This window comes from Orycteropus afer, unplaced genomic scaffold (assembly GCF_000298275.1).
Source record: "Orycteropus afer afer isolate SDZICR_OR568_19922 unplaced genomic scaffold, OryAfe1.0 scaffold00057, whole genome shotgun sequence".
Classification (NCBI taxonomy): domain Eukaryota; kingdom Metazoa; phylum Chordata; class Mammalia; order Tubulidentata; family Orycteropodidae; genus Orycteropus; species Orycteropus afer.
Window position 1 is genome coordinate 6,020,871 of NW_006921644.1, and position 15,639 is coordinate 6,036,509.

The 15,639-nt window shown below is 51.4% G+C and overlaps 1 protein-coding gene across 1 annotated transcript in view; it reads left to right on the forward strand.

Moving 5' to 3' along the window:
- Positions 1–2,455: 2,455 nt before the first annotated feature.
- Positions 2,456–15,639, forward strand: part of PLCG2 (phospholipase C gamma 2) — a 154,322-nt gene continuing 141,138 nt past the window's right edge. Inside the window, exon 1 of the mRNA XM_007939124.2 lies at positions 2,456–2,648. Coding sequence (XP_007937315.1) covers positions 2,456–2,648 — 193 coding nt within the window. The remainder of the gene's footprint in view (positions 2,649–15,639) is intronic.

A 15,639-nucleotide genomic window follows, 5' to 3' on the forward strand; every position in this document is an offset into this window, starting at 1 on the left:
GAGCAGAGCTGTGCCCTGCAGGTTTCAGGGGCTGAATTTTCGGATGTGGCATTTTTCCAAAGTGCCTGTGGGTGGACTCTAGGCCAGCCTTTCCTACTTGTGCCACGCAGGGACTGAAGTGGTAAAAATAAAACGAGACCTGTCGAGTGATTGTGACTCAGGGCAACCCATGCATGACATGAATCTAACCAAGAGCTGGCTGTGTGTCCTTGCTCAGGGCCTGATGTTTAACCCACAGGAGAACTGTAAGGGGTAGGGACTGCTCCCTTGGTCTCTGCAGGGGCAGAAGTGAGGCTCAGTGCCATGGTGACTGACTTGTCCTAGGCTGTGCAGCCAGCACGCACGGCCTAGGCGGTTTAGTGAAGAAGCACTTCACTTTTAAGTGGTCTGAGGCAGACATTGGTCTTCAGATGTTTTGAGAAGCAGAACAGGGGAGTGAGTCAGCGTGGGTTATATCCCTGGGTTCACATCCCAGCCTCCTCGTTATAAGCTGCATGCCCTTGAGCAAGTCACTCAGCCTCTCTGAGCCACTCTGTGAACTGGAGGTAGTAGTAGTCTCCACTGTGTGATGTTAGGAGCCTTGGTGGCACAGTGGTTAAGTGTTTGGCTGCTAACTAAAAGGTTGGTGATTTGGACCCACCAGCCACTCTGGGAGAAAGGTGTGACAGTCTGCTTTTGTAAAGATTTTGTAAAGATTATAGCCTTGGGACCCCTATGGGGCAGTTCTCCCCTGTCCTGTAGGGTCACTGTGGGTCAGAATCCACCTGCTGGCAACAAGTTTTTTTTTTTTTTTTAAAAAAACTCTGTGGTATTAAGTGTGAAAATGCCCATTGGGGTTACAGCAGCACAGCACACAGCAAGCCCTCGTTGGAGTTCTGCTTCTTGACAGATCTCGTTTTGCATCCTAGCATTGCTACTTACCAGCTATGTGACTCTAAGTAAGTGGCTTTATTTCTCTGAGCCTCAATTTCTTCATCTGTGAAATGGGTGTAATAACAGTACCTACCTCGCCAGGGTGTTGAGTGTTCGCTCCATCATTAAGAATGGATACTTGGTGCTTCTGTCTGCCAGTCTTCAGTCTAAGGGTTGAGGGACCCAGCTGTGGACAAAGCAGGAGCAAAGTGGAGCTTATGTTCTGGTGGGGTGGTAGACACTAAGCACAGACGCCAGATAGGGTGATGTTTTGTGTGGGGATAGTCAGAGAATGCCTGTTGCAAAGATCCTTTGAACAAACACCCAAAGGAAGTGGAGGGATGAATGGTGCTTCCTAGGCACATGCAAAGGCCCTGGGGCATCAGTGTGTGAGAGCAGTAGGCAGGTTACCTCATTGGAGCAGACAAGGCAGAGAGCTGTGGGAGCAGAGGTCAGAGGAGAGGGTGGGCAGACTGCTAAGGGGTTTGGATTTGCCTCTGAGTGAAATGGGGAACATGCATGAACTGATTTAACTCATGTTCTGGAAGGATCCTTCTGGCTCTAGGTCTGAGAATTGACTGTGTAGGGGTGGGGTGGAAGCAGGGAGACCAGCACGCAGGTGACAGGAAGAGATCTCGGGAGGAAAGGTGAAGGGCAGACAGGTCTGGTTCTGGATTTGCTGGTGGTTAGCGTGTGGAGGTGAGAGAGGAAATAGGTGTGACTCAGGTGTGGGGTCTGGGCAGCTGTGTGATGTGTGCTGCCTGGGAGTGAGACATGGCTCTGACAGAGAGGGCGCCTGATGCTGGCGTCCCATGAGGGGCTTTGCTGGAGGCATTGCGTTCCAGTTTTCCTAACTCTCCCGTTGTGGACAGCACGAAACTGAGGGCTTCAGCAGCCTGCCCAAGGCCACACAGGCAGCAGAACCTAAACCAGGATTTGGACCCGAGAGCCTGCCCTGTTTCCATCCAGTCAGTTGCCTCTGCTGCCTTTCTGCTGTTCTCATCGTCACTCAGGCCAAACCCACCACCACCGAGTCAATTCCGACTCAGAGCAACGCCCATGGGGTCTCCAAGGCGGTCAGTCTTTATAGAAGTGGATTGTCCCATCTTCCTCCCGTGGGCCAGAAACCTAGGCAGCAGGGAAGAGAGGCTTGTGTGTGGGAGCTGGTCAGAGCTGCTCTGGCTATTCAAATGTTCTCCAGGGTCACAGTGGGTGCAGGGAAGGGGGGTGGCTGCTTGGAGGCTGGGCTGCTTTGGTTATTCAAAGCCTGGTAACGGTCAGGTCATTGAGGCCAACGGGGCCCTTCCCTGCCCCTTGTTGTCCATTTAAACCTCTGCACCTGCCTGCTCTCTCCAGTGGCTGGCGATGCCTGCCAACAGAGCCCTCTGCAGAAGCTCGTTCTATGGGCACGAGGCAGGATTTTGGTTGCTGAGACCCATAGCCCAAGAAGACGCCCCTGCGGTTAATCATAACCAGTTCTCTTTCATTGTCTCCCCAGCCTCCTTGTTCCCTCCCTTCTGCCGTCTCCTCGGGGTGCCCGACAATGACGACCGTGGGCAGCGTGGACACGCTTCCAGAATACGAGAAGAGTCAGATCAAGAGAGCCCTGGAGCTGGGGACCGTGATGACCGTGTTCAGCTTCCGCAAGTCCACGCCCGAGCGCAGGACTGTCCAGGTGATCATGGAGACGCGGCAGGTGGCCTGGAGCAAGACAGCCGACAAGATCGAGGGCTTCTGTGAGTACTGCAGCGGTGCCGGGGGCGGGCGTGCGTGTGTGCGTGTGAGCGAGCGAGCGACCCGGCTCTAGCCCTGGCCCCCCGCCTTATGCCGTGGCTGGTACTGCACATGTTCTTGGTTAATCTTCTCAACACCAGGGAGCTGCTGCAGGGAGGCCCTTGTCTGGCCTCTGATGGGGTTTCGAGCAGAGGCCGGCCATCCAGGCAGCACAGCCCTAGAAGGAGTTTAGCAGGGCCCCTGGGGAGATGCTCACCTGGGCTGGGAGAGCGTGTCCCCGCCTGGGCGGCAGGGACGGTCTGGCTCCCGTTTGCTCAGTCGTCTGTCCTAGGGTAAGCTGGCCCCAGGTCCGCTGACGCTTTCAGCTTTCACGGGAGGCTCTGGTGCTGGCGGCAGGGCCTGGCCTTCCCCGCCCCAACTCCCTTTAGGTTGGGCAACCACTCCAGGCCGTACAGTTGCTGAGACTGTTTTTGACCAGCAGAGGCAGGGACTTAAGCAACAGTCGGTTGTAGAGACAGGCTGTTCTTTGCTTTTTTTTTTTTTTTTTTTTAATTGAATTGTTTTTAATTGAAACATGATAATGTGTGCTTGGAGGGAAAAAAATCCAACAACTAAGAAATAAGTGTCTCTTTTCCCCAGCCCCTGCCCTGGGCTCAACTTCACTGTCGGTTTCCTTTGTCTTCAAGAAGTACTGGGGCTTGGGTGATGTTGTGTCCACAAATGGGTGCCTCCCACGTACAGTCTGCACCTGGAATTTCTTTGTTTGGCGTGTCAATCTGCCTCTGTTTCAGGGGTACTTAGTATCCACTCAGATTGCTGTGTGCAGTCAAGCCCCTCCAAACTCCAAAAAAAAGTTACATCTTTTGCTGTTAGGGTCAATGCCATGGGAACTGTCCTTGCCTTATGTGTTTATGCACACTCAGGGATATGGGAGTGCCTAACACACAACCTCCTAGAAGGGTGGTTTCTGACTTAGCCCTTTCATGACCCATGGGGCACAGGTTGCCCACCATTTTCAGTCTCTCAGGTTTCTTGGGAACTGAGTTGCAGGGACCTGTATAACTGTGTGAATCTGAAGACATGGGTCTCACCCCACTGATCCTACCATCATAGTCCACATGGGACATATATGTCCCACATAATCATAAAAGTCCATATTACCTCAAAAAAAAAAAAAATTTTCCCCTTGATTTCAGTATGCCTCCCATTATTGAAAACACATAGCAACAAAAAATTCAAAGGAGAAAATAATTGAGTCTAGAAAGGGTTCAAGGGTGCAGTGCCCTTCAAGGAGAATTTGGTAACATGCCATAAGACAGGTTGCCCCGTTGGGCTTCACCCTACTTGGTCTGAGAATGCCTGGTCCCCACCCTTAGTGTCCTGTTGGATCATAGGTATTGAATGTGTCTGCTTGCCGGCAACTGTGGTAGCTCTGCACCCCTTCCTTGCTTTCTGTTATCGTGGATACAATGAAATAGCTGCCAAAGGTTTCTCTTGGCCCTGGAATGGCTTCAGGTGGCCCAGTGCCAGAAGCTTTGCTTGGAAATGCCCCTGAGTGGAGGCAGCCAGACTCCCTCCCAGCTCTCCTCTGTGGCATGTTGACTGCACTCGGCCTCCCAGGTGGCTCAGAAACCTGTTGCAGCTGCGGTGGGGGCCTGCAGGGGGTAGAGCAGGCACTGTGGGAAATACAGGTGTGCCCTTGAGACTGGACACTGGCTTCCTTTCTGTGCTTGGCCTGCGGATCTCACGCCTGGCTGACCCTCAGAAACACCTGGGTGCTTTTACACACCCAGGTTACTGGGCCCCCTTCTCATCTGGTAGCCCCAGGTGGGCCCTGCCGAGGCCCTGGGTGACCTTGGTAATGTGCCAGGTTTAGTAAACACTGCCCTAGGGGAGCTCCGTGGCCCGCTCCCTCTGTCCTTTCCCTCCTTCCATCCGTCCATCCATTCATTCATTCATTCAGTATTTGAGTGTTCACTCTCCAGGCATTGCTCCAGCTGCTGCAGACGCCACAGTAGTTAGATTCAAATCCTTGTGGTGCCTCTATTGTTTTAGTAGCGAAGCCTGTGGGGCTTGTGTGCGCCCTGGAGTAAGTGACCAGTGTTCTGAGCCCCCATTTCCTTATGTACAGAATGGAGACAGTGTCGGTATCCACCCCCCTCATGACTGGGGGTGAGCAGATCTGTGACAGTGGGTTGACACAGTGCACAGCACGTACTGAGCGCTCGACCGGTGGGAACAGCTGTTATTTTGGCCATCGTTGTTACCAGTGAGTGGAGGCCAGTGGGTCCGGGACCTTGAAGTCTCATTTAGGTGTTGGAGTTCGATCTGGGGCATTGGGGTCCTTCGAAGGGTCTTCAGAAGAGGCGTGGTGTGGTTGAAGTGCTGGCTCAGTGCTGTGGTGGTCCTTCATGACAAGGTGGGGAAACCTGGTCTGAGGCACGTGTTTGCTTTGCTCAGAGCCGTAAAATGTTTTTGAGTGAAATAGGTGTTTTCTCTGGACCTGTCGTGACTGAGCAGTTTGATCTGTTCATCTGAAACTTGCTGACATACTAGGTACTAGGCTCTGCTGAGAGGAGTTCTGGTAGCTAGTGCCTAAGGCACTTGACTGCTAACCAGAAGGCTGGCGGTTCAAACCCGCCAGCCACTGCTTGGAAGGAAGATGGGGCAATCTACCTCCGTAGTGATACTGCCTCGGAAACCCAAGGAGGGGTCGCTATGAGTCGGGGCCGACTCGACGGCACGTAACAACAACAACAGGCTCTGCTGAGAGAGAAGAGGAAGGAGAGAGTTCCCACCTTCAGGAGGGGGACAGATACAGATGCAGCCATTGCAGGATTGTGTGGTGAGTGCCACAGTGGGGGTTGGTTCTGGGCATTGTGCCAAGAGGAGGGCCGCTGTCCCTCTGGGTGTCAGAGGAGTAGAGGGGGCTGGGGGCAGTCCTCATGGCGGAGCAGCTGCTTATGTGGACAGTTAAAGGAGGAGTTTGCCTGCTGGCCAGCGGGATGGCCCTCCTGACATGGGCTCAGTGGGAGCCATTTGATGCAAGAGACTAGATGTGTGTGTCATAGATTCAGGAAGGGCTCTGCTGAGTGGTTCTTTTGCTCTTTGTGGTATTTATTGACTGAGGTCATTTGGTGAAGCCCAGCTGGTACGTGTCCTGGCCCAGAAGGTTCAAGTGCCTTCAGTCAGGCATCTTGGCGGTGATGGCCGGGACTGGTGGCTGGAGCCTCTCGAGCAGGGTGGTCTCAGGGTAGTCGGATTTCTTACAAGGCGACTGGCTTCCCCCAGGGCGAATGTCCCGAGAGTTGAGCAGAAACTGTAAGACTTTTTATGACTTAGCTGTAGGAATCTCAGAAAGTCTGTGGTACTGTCTCACACTGAGGCCAGCTGAGGTTCAAGGAGCGGGGAATTAGATCCTTCTCGTTAGAGATGGGAGTCCCTGGGTGGTCCAGATGGTTAACACGCCCAGCTTCTGAGGTCAGAGGTTTGAGAAAACCCACTGAAAGTCCTTTGGAGCAGAGTTCTGCTCTGATGCGTGAGGTCGCCATGACTTGGAGTTGACTCAGCGGCAGCTGGTTGATTTCTCGGAGAGGGAAGGAATCACTGGCAGTCACCGGAGAGCCAGGCTCCCACAAGAACATGCAGACTCTGGATCTCGACTTCTGGGTCCACCCCAGCTCTGCCACCTACCCGATGCGTGACTGGAGGCAAGTTATTTAACTTCCCTTTGTCTTAGTTTCCTTATCTGTCAAGTGAGATGATAATCGGTTCTGGCTTAACTGGATAAGAATTAAATGGATTTTACTTTCTGTACTTTTTACATGTAGAATATGTTTCATAACTGAAACTTGAGGTAAGAAGAAAGAAAAAAGCCACTGGGCAGGAGTCCCAAGACCTGGCTTCTGATGGAAAAGCCAAGGTTCTTGGCCTTCAGTCTCGCTGGTGCTGTTTGAGGATGTCGGCCAGGATGGTGCAGGGTCCCTTCCAGCACTGATCTCGGTGCACCTTGACACCGAGTTGGCAGTGGTGGAATGTGGAATGGGAGCTCGTGGAATTCCTGGGAGAGCGCCCTGTGATGGCTTTTGCCTCCCAGTGGGCACCAGCTGAGCAACCTCTAGGCAGAAGGGGCTGCTCTGGGGCTTTTTAGAGTCAAACTTCAGGGTCCCTGCCTTGTCTCATCCACATGGGAGGCTGGAGTTTGTCTTTGGGGCTGACCCGATGCCACCTGCTTGTTGGATCTGAAAGGGTCGGCTGTGTGAGGGCTGGGACTGTGTCTGTCTCAAGTGAACTGACTGTGATCTTGAAGTTTTTCCTTTTGCTCATGTGTTGTTTGCCCGTCTGCTCCGTTTTGGCGGGGTGGGGCTGCCCATGAACGAGGGAACTCTCAAACCCTGGGGCTGTTGTGTGTCCCTGGTGTTAGGTTCTTGGTTTGCCTGCCCGATGATGCTGATGTTGTTAAGGGCCGCCTGTAATGAGTGCTCACCACATACTTGTCCTGCCACTGAGCATGTCACATGCAGTAAACAACTCGTTAAATCCTCACAGTGACCCTGTGGCAGGAGTTGTCCTCACTTTACTGACTGGGAAACTGAGTGTCAAGGAAATGAGATGACATGCCTAGAGCCACCCAGCCAGTAAACGGGTACAACTATAGCTTGGAATCGTCCCATCTGCCTTCAAAGCCCTGAGCCTTCTCCTGGCTCGTGTTGCTTTCTTAAGTGACTAGAAGGTGCCTTTGTGCCTGGCATCAGAGGCAAGCACACAGCTGTGTTTAGACCATCCTTGTCACAGCAGGAGGGAAGTGCACTAATTCCATCCGTGTGCGGAGGACTCACCTTCCTGGAGGCTGGCCGTACCTAGGTGCTTCATTGTTAGACAGTGACCAGGAGGAGCCCGTGCACAAAGCGTACAGATGCATTACCAGGGAGATGGAGGCTAAGATGGAGTTTGATAGGGTTTTACTGTGTATTGGCAAGCTCTGAAATTCCATGTTTGGGTTCATATCCATTAAAAAATAACTATATTTTAGAGTTGTCATATCACCAAATGTTTTTTGAAGCCATTAAGAAATACATGCAAGGTTGAGAAAGATCAGGTTTACTGGTCTGATAGAGTCTGGTGATACTCCTGAGATGGTGGCCTGTATAGTTACCCTTCAGGTCTGAAAGTGAGCTCACTCCCGTGACTTGCAGACAAACAGTAGACAGGCATATGGGGTGAACGTTTACATCAGGTAGATAGACTCCTTAGAGCGATCAAGATCAATCCTGGGAGAACAGAAGGGCAGTATTTTACAGGGAGATAGAGCAGGGATCAGGAGTGCATAGGAAAGAAGGACAGGGAAGATTCGGTAACCACAGGGAGGAAGTGGGAAGAGAGCTGTTACATTGTGGGAATTGCAGTCAGTGTCATGAAACAGTGAGTATGAACTGCTGTTTGGAAAATGAATTTGCTCTGTAAACTTACACAAATGACAATAAAAATTAAAAAAAAAAACAACAACACATCCAAGGGTTTGCAGCCAATGTCATGAAACAAAATGTGTAGGAATTGTTGAATGGAAAAGGAATTTGCTCTGTAAATTTCCATCAAACTGCAATAAAACCAAAAAAGAAGTATATGCCAAACTCTCACTGGCATCTCCCATCTAAGAAGAAATCCACTGTGTGAACGGGGTTCCCAAACTTGTGGTCAAGCACCCCATCAGATGTGCAATTCAGCCAGTGTCCCCAGTGTCTGTATAATTATTTTGCAGGTGCAGATGTGCAGTTAAATGGTGTACAGAAGCACAAACGTTGGATCTCGGGTTCAAATCCCAGTCCTGCTGTGCTCTTGGGGAATGACCCTGGGCCACTCATTGAGCTTCTTTTTGCCTCCATATCCTCATCTGTAAAATGGAACTAACGACAGTGCTGGCCGCAGTGGAGGTATCTGAGTATTCACTGCTCTTGTCATCATCACATTATCATCAAAGATAAAGGGAAATAGCCTTTTAGAAGGCATGAGGTAACCATGGCAACTTGCCTTTTTAATGATTTTCCTTCCTCCAACCTAGCGCATGATCCTGTTTATCATCTGGTGTGTGGTGGTCTTGTCCGAGCCTATTGTGGTATAAACAATAGAATTGGTATTTTCATTCTTGACCTTGAGATAGACCTGCTTTTGTGCTGGATGGTGGAGGAATTGGTTTGTCAGGTTCTTCAAGGGTTGTCTTCTGTCCTGGATGGGCATCACCCAAGTTCTTAGAATATGCTGCTTTGTGGACTTAGCAGATATTCAGAGGACTTGGGCTTGCGTCAAGTGTTACGCATGCCACTGGGGATGAAGGAGTGAGCAGAACAGTGGCTATCCCTAGTGGAGCTTACCGCCTGATGGGAAAGAAAGTGAAAGGCAGAGTAACGTACAATGATCTTGGCCTGGGATGGTTGCTAGAAAGGAAAGAGGCAGGGAGCTCTGATCAAGAGTAACCAGTCAGGAGCACTATTTTAATTAGGGATGTGACACTTGAGTTGAATTTTAGGGTGAGAAGGAGGGAGCCAGGGGGAAATCCACGGGGAGAGCATCCCAGGGAGAGGACTCAGTATGTACCACGGCCCAGAACTTGGAAGGAGGTTGGCCTGTTTGAGGAGCAGAATAAATGGCTGGTGTGCGATGAGTGGGGAAGAGGTTAGAAGGAATAGAGGTCGGAGGGAGGAGGTCACCAAAGGCCTTGGAGTCTGTGGTGAGGGCTCTGGGTTTCATTCAGCAAGCAACAGGAGGCAGGGTTGTGACATGACTTGGTTTATGTTTTTATGTGCCATTGAAATGACTCACTATTGGGCAGGGGATGGACTGGAGGACCAGGAGATTTGTAATGACATCCCCAGGAATAAGGCTACCCTGTTAGCTTTATTACATAAATCTGAATTCCATATATTCTCTTGAATATCGTCCTTCTTTTGAAGGAGCCCAGGTGGTGAAAATGGTTGAGCATTCAGCTGCTAATTGAGAGGTTGGTGGCTCGAACCCATGACTGGCTCCGCCAGAGGTAAGACCTGGTGATCTGCTCTCCTGAAGAGTACAGCTTAGATACCCTGTGGGGAAGTTCTGCTCTGTAACACGTGGCGGTCGCTGTGAGCTGGGATCGGCTTGATGGCAGCAGGCTCCATTGGCTAACACTGGCAGATGGCTAGCTGCAGAGGATGCTGGGAAATGTGGTCACTGTGCTGGAAGAATAGGAAATGGGGTGGGTGAGCATCCTACCAGGCTCGTCCACCGCCTCTCATTTTGGAGGGTACAGAGGGAGCTGGAGGAGCCCACTGAGGGCTCAAGAGTAGAAGGGTGTAATGGTTTGGTGGTCTGGTGGGAACCAAGGGGCCTCGTGGGAAGTGGAAGCGGCGGTACACGCTCGGCTCTGAGGACTCTTCTCTCCGCCCCCCGCCCCCCCCCCAAGACCCACCTCCGGTCTCCACACGTGGGCCTCGTCTGCCTCTTAGGATTTCCCTCACAGCTGTAGCCACACTCTGCCACCAGTCCAGTCTGTCCCCACACATTGATTGACTTCCGGCTGTGGCCTCTGAGGAATGCGCTCCTGGGGAGGGACTCTGATTGGCCGAAGGTGCCTTTTTGAGCTCGTGGATTGGCTGCCTCAAGCCAGTGGCTGCTCTGGTCTGGTTGGTTGGGCTGGCTGCTGGGGGTGGGGTGGTTAGCTGTGGTCTCCTGTTGGAGAACCCAGTCTGGCTTCTCGGAGCTGTGGTCAGGGAGCTTCCCTCTTACGGGGGGCCTGCGGTGCCCTGTGGGGGAGCACAGCGGCCAGTGCATCCGCTTGTCCGCTGATGCTCTGGAGTCTGTCACACAGGCCTTTAAAGAGCCTCTTCCACTGTTACCTTGCCTCCCAGCTGAACTGGCCTCAGCCTGGGCCATGCGGTGTGAGAGGGGGCGCAGTGTGTGGTTCAATGTGCGGACTCATCTGGATTTGAATCCCCATGCTATCTCTTAGGAGCTGTGTGACCTTGGGCATGAGGCCCAACCTCTCTGTGCCTCAGTTTCCTTATCTGTAAACCGGGTGAATGATAACCAGTTGCCGTCAAGTCGATTCCGACTCACGGTGATCCTGTATGTATCAGAGAAGACCAGCGGTTCGTAGGGTTTTCAATGCGGATATTTTTGGAGGCAGATTGCCAGGCCTTTGTTCTGAGGTCCCTCTGGGCAGACTTGAACCTTCAACCTTTTGGTTAGCAGCCAAATGTATTACTTGCACTTCCCTGGGACTCCTGTGTGAATGATTTGTTATTGTTATTTGCCATCAAGTCGGCCCCGACTCATAGTGACCCCTCCTTGGGTTTCCGAGGCAGTTATCACTACGGAAGTAGGATTGCCCGACCTTCCTTCCGAGGAGTGGCTGGTGGGTTTGAACCGCCAGCCTCCTGGTTAGCAGTCAAGTGCCTTAGGCACTATGCTACCAGATAGTACTTACATATAGTGTGTTAGGGAGGAGCTTGTGGTAGTCAAGGTGTGTCAGGTTGGCTGGGCAGCTGGATGTGGTTATTCCCTGTTATGAGGCTGGTAATCAGTCCATGGTGGAAGTAGCTGCCTTAGGGATGTGATGTGCTCACGGTGTATAAGGAGACAGCTTTGAGAAAGGTCTCTGAGCTTTTTGGCACATCTGGATCCTGCATTTGGCTGAGTCTTTATCTCAGTAGCCTGCCATGTTGTCTGCTCATCTCGAGACTGGGTCTGGACTTGAACTAGTGGCTTGCCGTGTTGCTTGATAATTTTGGGACTGTGCCATTTTACTTGTTGACCTTGGATTTGTCAGCCTCAGCAGCCAGCAGCTGTTTAAGAAAACCCTCCCCCTTCAAGTGGGCTTGGAGCAAGAGGCAGAGCTGACAGCCAAGGTTGAGGGGCTTTCACCCAGTCCTTTGAGCTGGCACTTTGAATTCAGACTTCTGGCTTCCTAAACTGTAAGAGAATAAGTCCCTATTTATTAAAGCCACTCAATTGTGGTATTTTTGTTCGAGCAGCACTGGAGAGCCAAGTCAGGGCTTCGGTCCGTGGCTCACAGAACATACCCGCTAAGCACTGTGTGAGTGTTGGCTCTTGTAGTTAGGGCCCCTGCCTGCCTCTTGGCTCTTGGGAATATATCCCTTTGGAGAGACCCCGTGCCTCCGGTGTGCTGTGGTGCTTCAGTTCTCTGGGCCCTGTGGCTGTGGCTTGCCTTCTCTCTGGCTTTTGGGGGCCTAGGGCTCCCAGCCCAGAACTCCATCTGGCCATAAGTGGCCAGAGAGGCAGATGGGGTGTGGCCACATCCTGCTTTGAGAAGCCAGAGGCTGGCGCAGGGAGCGTGCAGCCCACAAAACAGCACCAGGCCCTGGAAGTGAGGGTGGACCATGCTCTGGGTAATTGAAACCAGTTGCCACCAAGTCGACTTCAGCTCATGGCAACTCCCTGCTCCACATGGTTTTCAGTGGTTGGTTTTTCAGAAGGAGATTGGCAGACCTTGCTTCTGGGGTGTATCTGGGCGGGTTTGAGCCAGCAACCTTTTGGTCAGTAGCGCAGCACATTACCAGTTAGTGTCACCCAGCATGATTGGTGACAGTCAGTTCTGTTAGCCGTGGTGCTAACTAGGGGAAAAGGCGTCCCTCGGAGCATCCTCTGAGAAGAGTGTCCCCTCCATCCCCAGCCTGCCTTAGATGCTCGTGTGCGTGTTTACAGCCTACAAAGCCGTGGGTACTCTGTGGGCCGGGAAGACTCTAGGGCGCCGTGCCGCTCAAGACTGAAGCTGGACATCCCAGCACCCACTTTCTGCCACCTTGTCAGTGGAGCCTGACCACGGTGCCACTTCCTTGGCTGTCCTCAACGGTGGACCTAGACCTAGCACCACACCTGGCCTGGAGCTGAGCTCCCCAGATTCCTGGTCAGCAAACGAGTCCAGGCAAAGGCCTGGAACCCTGCTCAGCCTCTGTCCCTCCTCACTTCTGAGAGGCCCTCCTCCGAGATGGCTGTATCTGGGGTTAAGACGGGGCAGCTCTGCGACACTTCCTCTTCAACCACACACCCTGCTTCCGGCCTCGGCCTTGATGCCCGCGGGCTGCGTGACCTTGGGCAATTCCCTCGGCTACTTTGTTTGAGTATCAGTTTTCTTATCTGTAAATGAAGTAACGGTCCGACCACCCACAGGGTCGTTGTGAGGATGACATTTGTGAATGCACGTCAGGTGCTTGGACCTGCGTATCACACATGGTGCCATGAGGACTGGCCAGGCAGAGAGTCCTGGCATTTGGGTGTGCGTGGGGGTACCTGGGTGCCGGGGCACCGGAGCCCGCACACATGTGGAGGGGCCGTGCAGCACAGCGGAATGAACGCTCTCGGGACTAAGGCCCCCCTGGAGCTGAGCCTGTGTGTGGAGGGTGGGCTAGCCCCTTGGCTGCTGCTTCAAGGCTGGAGGGCACACTGGGCTTGGAGGGAGGGTGAATGGAGTGGGAGTCATGCCCCAGGGGAGCAGTGCAGCTAGGAGGAAGAGTCGGTGAGGATGCACGTCTAGCACGGGGCCTGTCTCAGTCTCAGTGCAGCTGGGAGCATGGTGAGCCGCTGCTGCTCCGTCATGCTGTGCCGGCAGCCGTGCTGACGGGGGGTTTGGGTGCAGTGTTTGTGTCAACGAGGATTCCGTCTGGAAGAGAAACTGTGGAAACCACCAAATAAGCAGAGCCCACTGCCACCGGGTCGATTCCAACTCACAGTGACCCTGAGGACCAGCAGGGCTGCCTCGTAGGGTTTCCAAGGCTCTGACCTGTAGGGAAGCAGAGTGCCTCATCTTTCTCCCATGGAGTAGCTGGAAGGTTCAAACCACCAACTTTGTGGTTAGCAGGTCAGTGCTTAATCACTGTGCTGTCAGTGTGTCTTCAGTATGTGGGAGGGAGAATGTGTGTGTGTACACGTATGTGTATTTATGTGTGTGTGTGTATATGTATGTAAATTACCTGAACCAGGCACCCACACCCAAAATCCATTCCCGTCAAGTCAATTTCAACTCACAGTGACCCTAAGGCAGAGTAGAACTGTCCCATAGGGTTTCCAAGGCTGTGTGTGGTCTTTATGGAAGCAGACTGCCTCATCTTTGTCTTGTGGAGTGGCTGGTGGGTTCAAACCACTGACCTCTGGGTTAGTGGCCACGCGCTTACCCACTGCACCGTGAAGGCTGCTGCTTACCAGACTAGAAACTAGCAAAATAATCTTTGCCAAAGCAGATAAGAGAGAAGTGCAAGAACCCAGAGGTAAATCCATCCACCTGTGAACAGCTGACCTTTGACGAAGGGCTCCAACTCTTTAAATGGAAAGGATGTGGTCTCTTTAATAAATGGTGCTGGCAGAATGGGACATCCATTTGCAGAAAGATGAAACAGGACCCATGTCTCAAATCACATTAAAGGACGAACTCAAGTTGGATCAAAGACGTGAATATAACACCTAACCATAAAGACAATCAAAATAAAAATAGAGACAAACTTAGGAGCCCAACTCAGGGCATAAATACACTGTCGAATAGAACTAAAAACGCACAAACACCAGAAGACAAAACGGATGACTGGCACCTTCTAAAAATTAGATACTTAGGTACATCAAAAGATTTCACCGGAGAGTAAAGACAACTCACAGACTAGGAATGAAATTTTGGCAACGACATATCGGACAAGGGGCTGTTCTCTAAAATGTATAGAAAAGTCCAACAATTTAGCAACAAAAAGACAAATAATCGAATTGAAAAATGGGCAGAGGACATGAACATGTACTTCACCAAAGAAGATCTATTCAGGCAGCTAAGAAACACATGAAGAAATGCTTACCATCATCAGTTGTCGTTGTTATGTGCTGTCGAGTCGTCTCCGACTCACAGCAACCTTATGTACAGTGAAAGAAACACTGCCTGGTCCTGCGTCAGCCTCACGATCCCTGCTGTACCTGCGCCCATTGCTGCAGCCACCATGTCAATCCATCTTGTTGAGTACCTCCCTCCTTCGTCAACCCTCCACTTTACCAAGCATGACATCCTTCTCCAGAGAATGGTCCCTTCTGACAACATGACCAAAGCAGGTGAGACAAAGTCTGGGCCTTCTCACTTCCAAAGAACATTCCGTCTGCACTTCTTTCAGGACAGATGTGTCAGTTCTTCTAGCAGTCCATGGTACTTTGAGCATTCTTCACCGATGCCACATCTCAAAAGCATCAACTCTTCTTTGGACTGCCTTATTCATTGTGCAGTTGTTACACGCATTATGAGGTGATTGAAAATACCATGGCTTGGGTTAGGCCCATCTTCGTCTTCAAGAAGATATCTTTGCTCCTCAGCACTTGAAAGAGGTCTTTTACAACAGAATTGCCCAATGCAACATGTCTTCTGACCTTCTGACTGCTGCTTCCACTGGTGCTGGTTGTAGAGCCAAGGAGATAACCTCAGTCTTTTCTACATTTATCATGATGCTTCTTAGAGGTCCAGTTGTGAGGATTTTTGTTTTCTTTATATTGAGGTGTAATGCATACTGCAGACTGTAGTCTTTAATCTTCATCAGTAAGTGCTCACTTCCAGCAAACAAAGTTGTGTCATCTGCGTTTCTCAGGTTGTTAATGAGCCTTCCTCCAGTTCTGATGCCACGTTCCTCATTAATCGTTAGAGAGATGCAAATCAAAACAACAGTGAGATGTCATCTCACCCAGCACTAATAATGAAGTTCAAAAAAACGGAAAAAACCAATCATGGGAGAAAGAAGGCCTGCTTATGCACAGGGAGACAGCTCAGGGGGTAGGAGTGCATGGAGGGATGGACACTGGGAAGAGGTAACTATGGGGTGGAAGTGGGAGGGGAGCTGTTGCATCGTGGCAAACCGTGGTCAATGTCATGAGACAAAGTGTATATGAACTGCTGTATGGAAAGTGAATTTGCTCTGTAAATCTTCACCCAAATCACAATTAAAAAAACAAAAACAAAAACAAAAAAGAGCAAGTGCAGCAAGAACA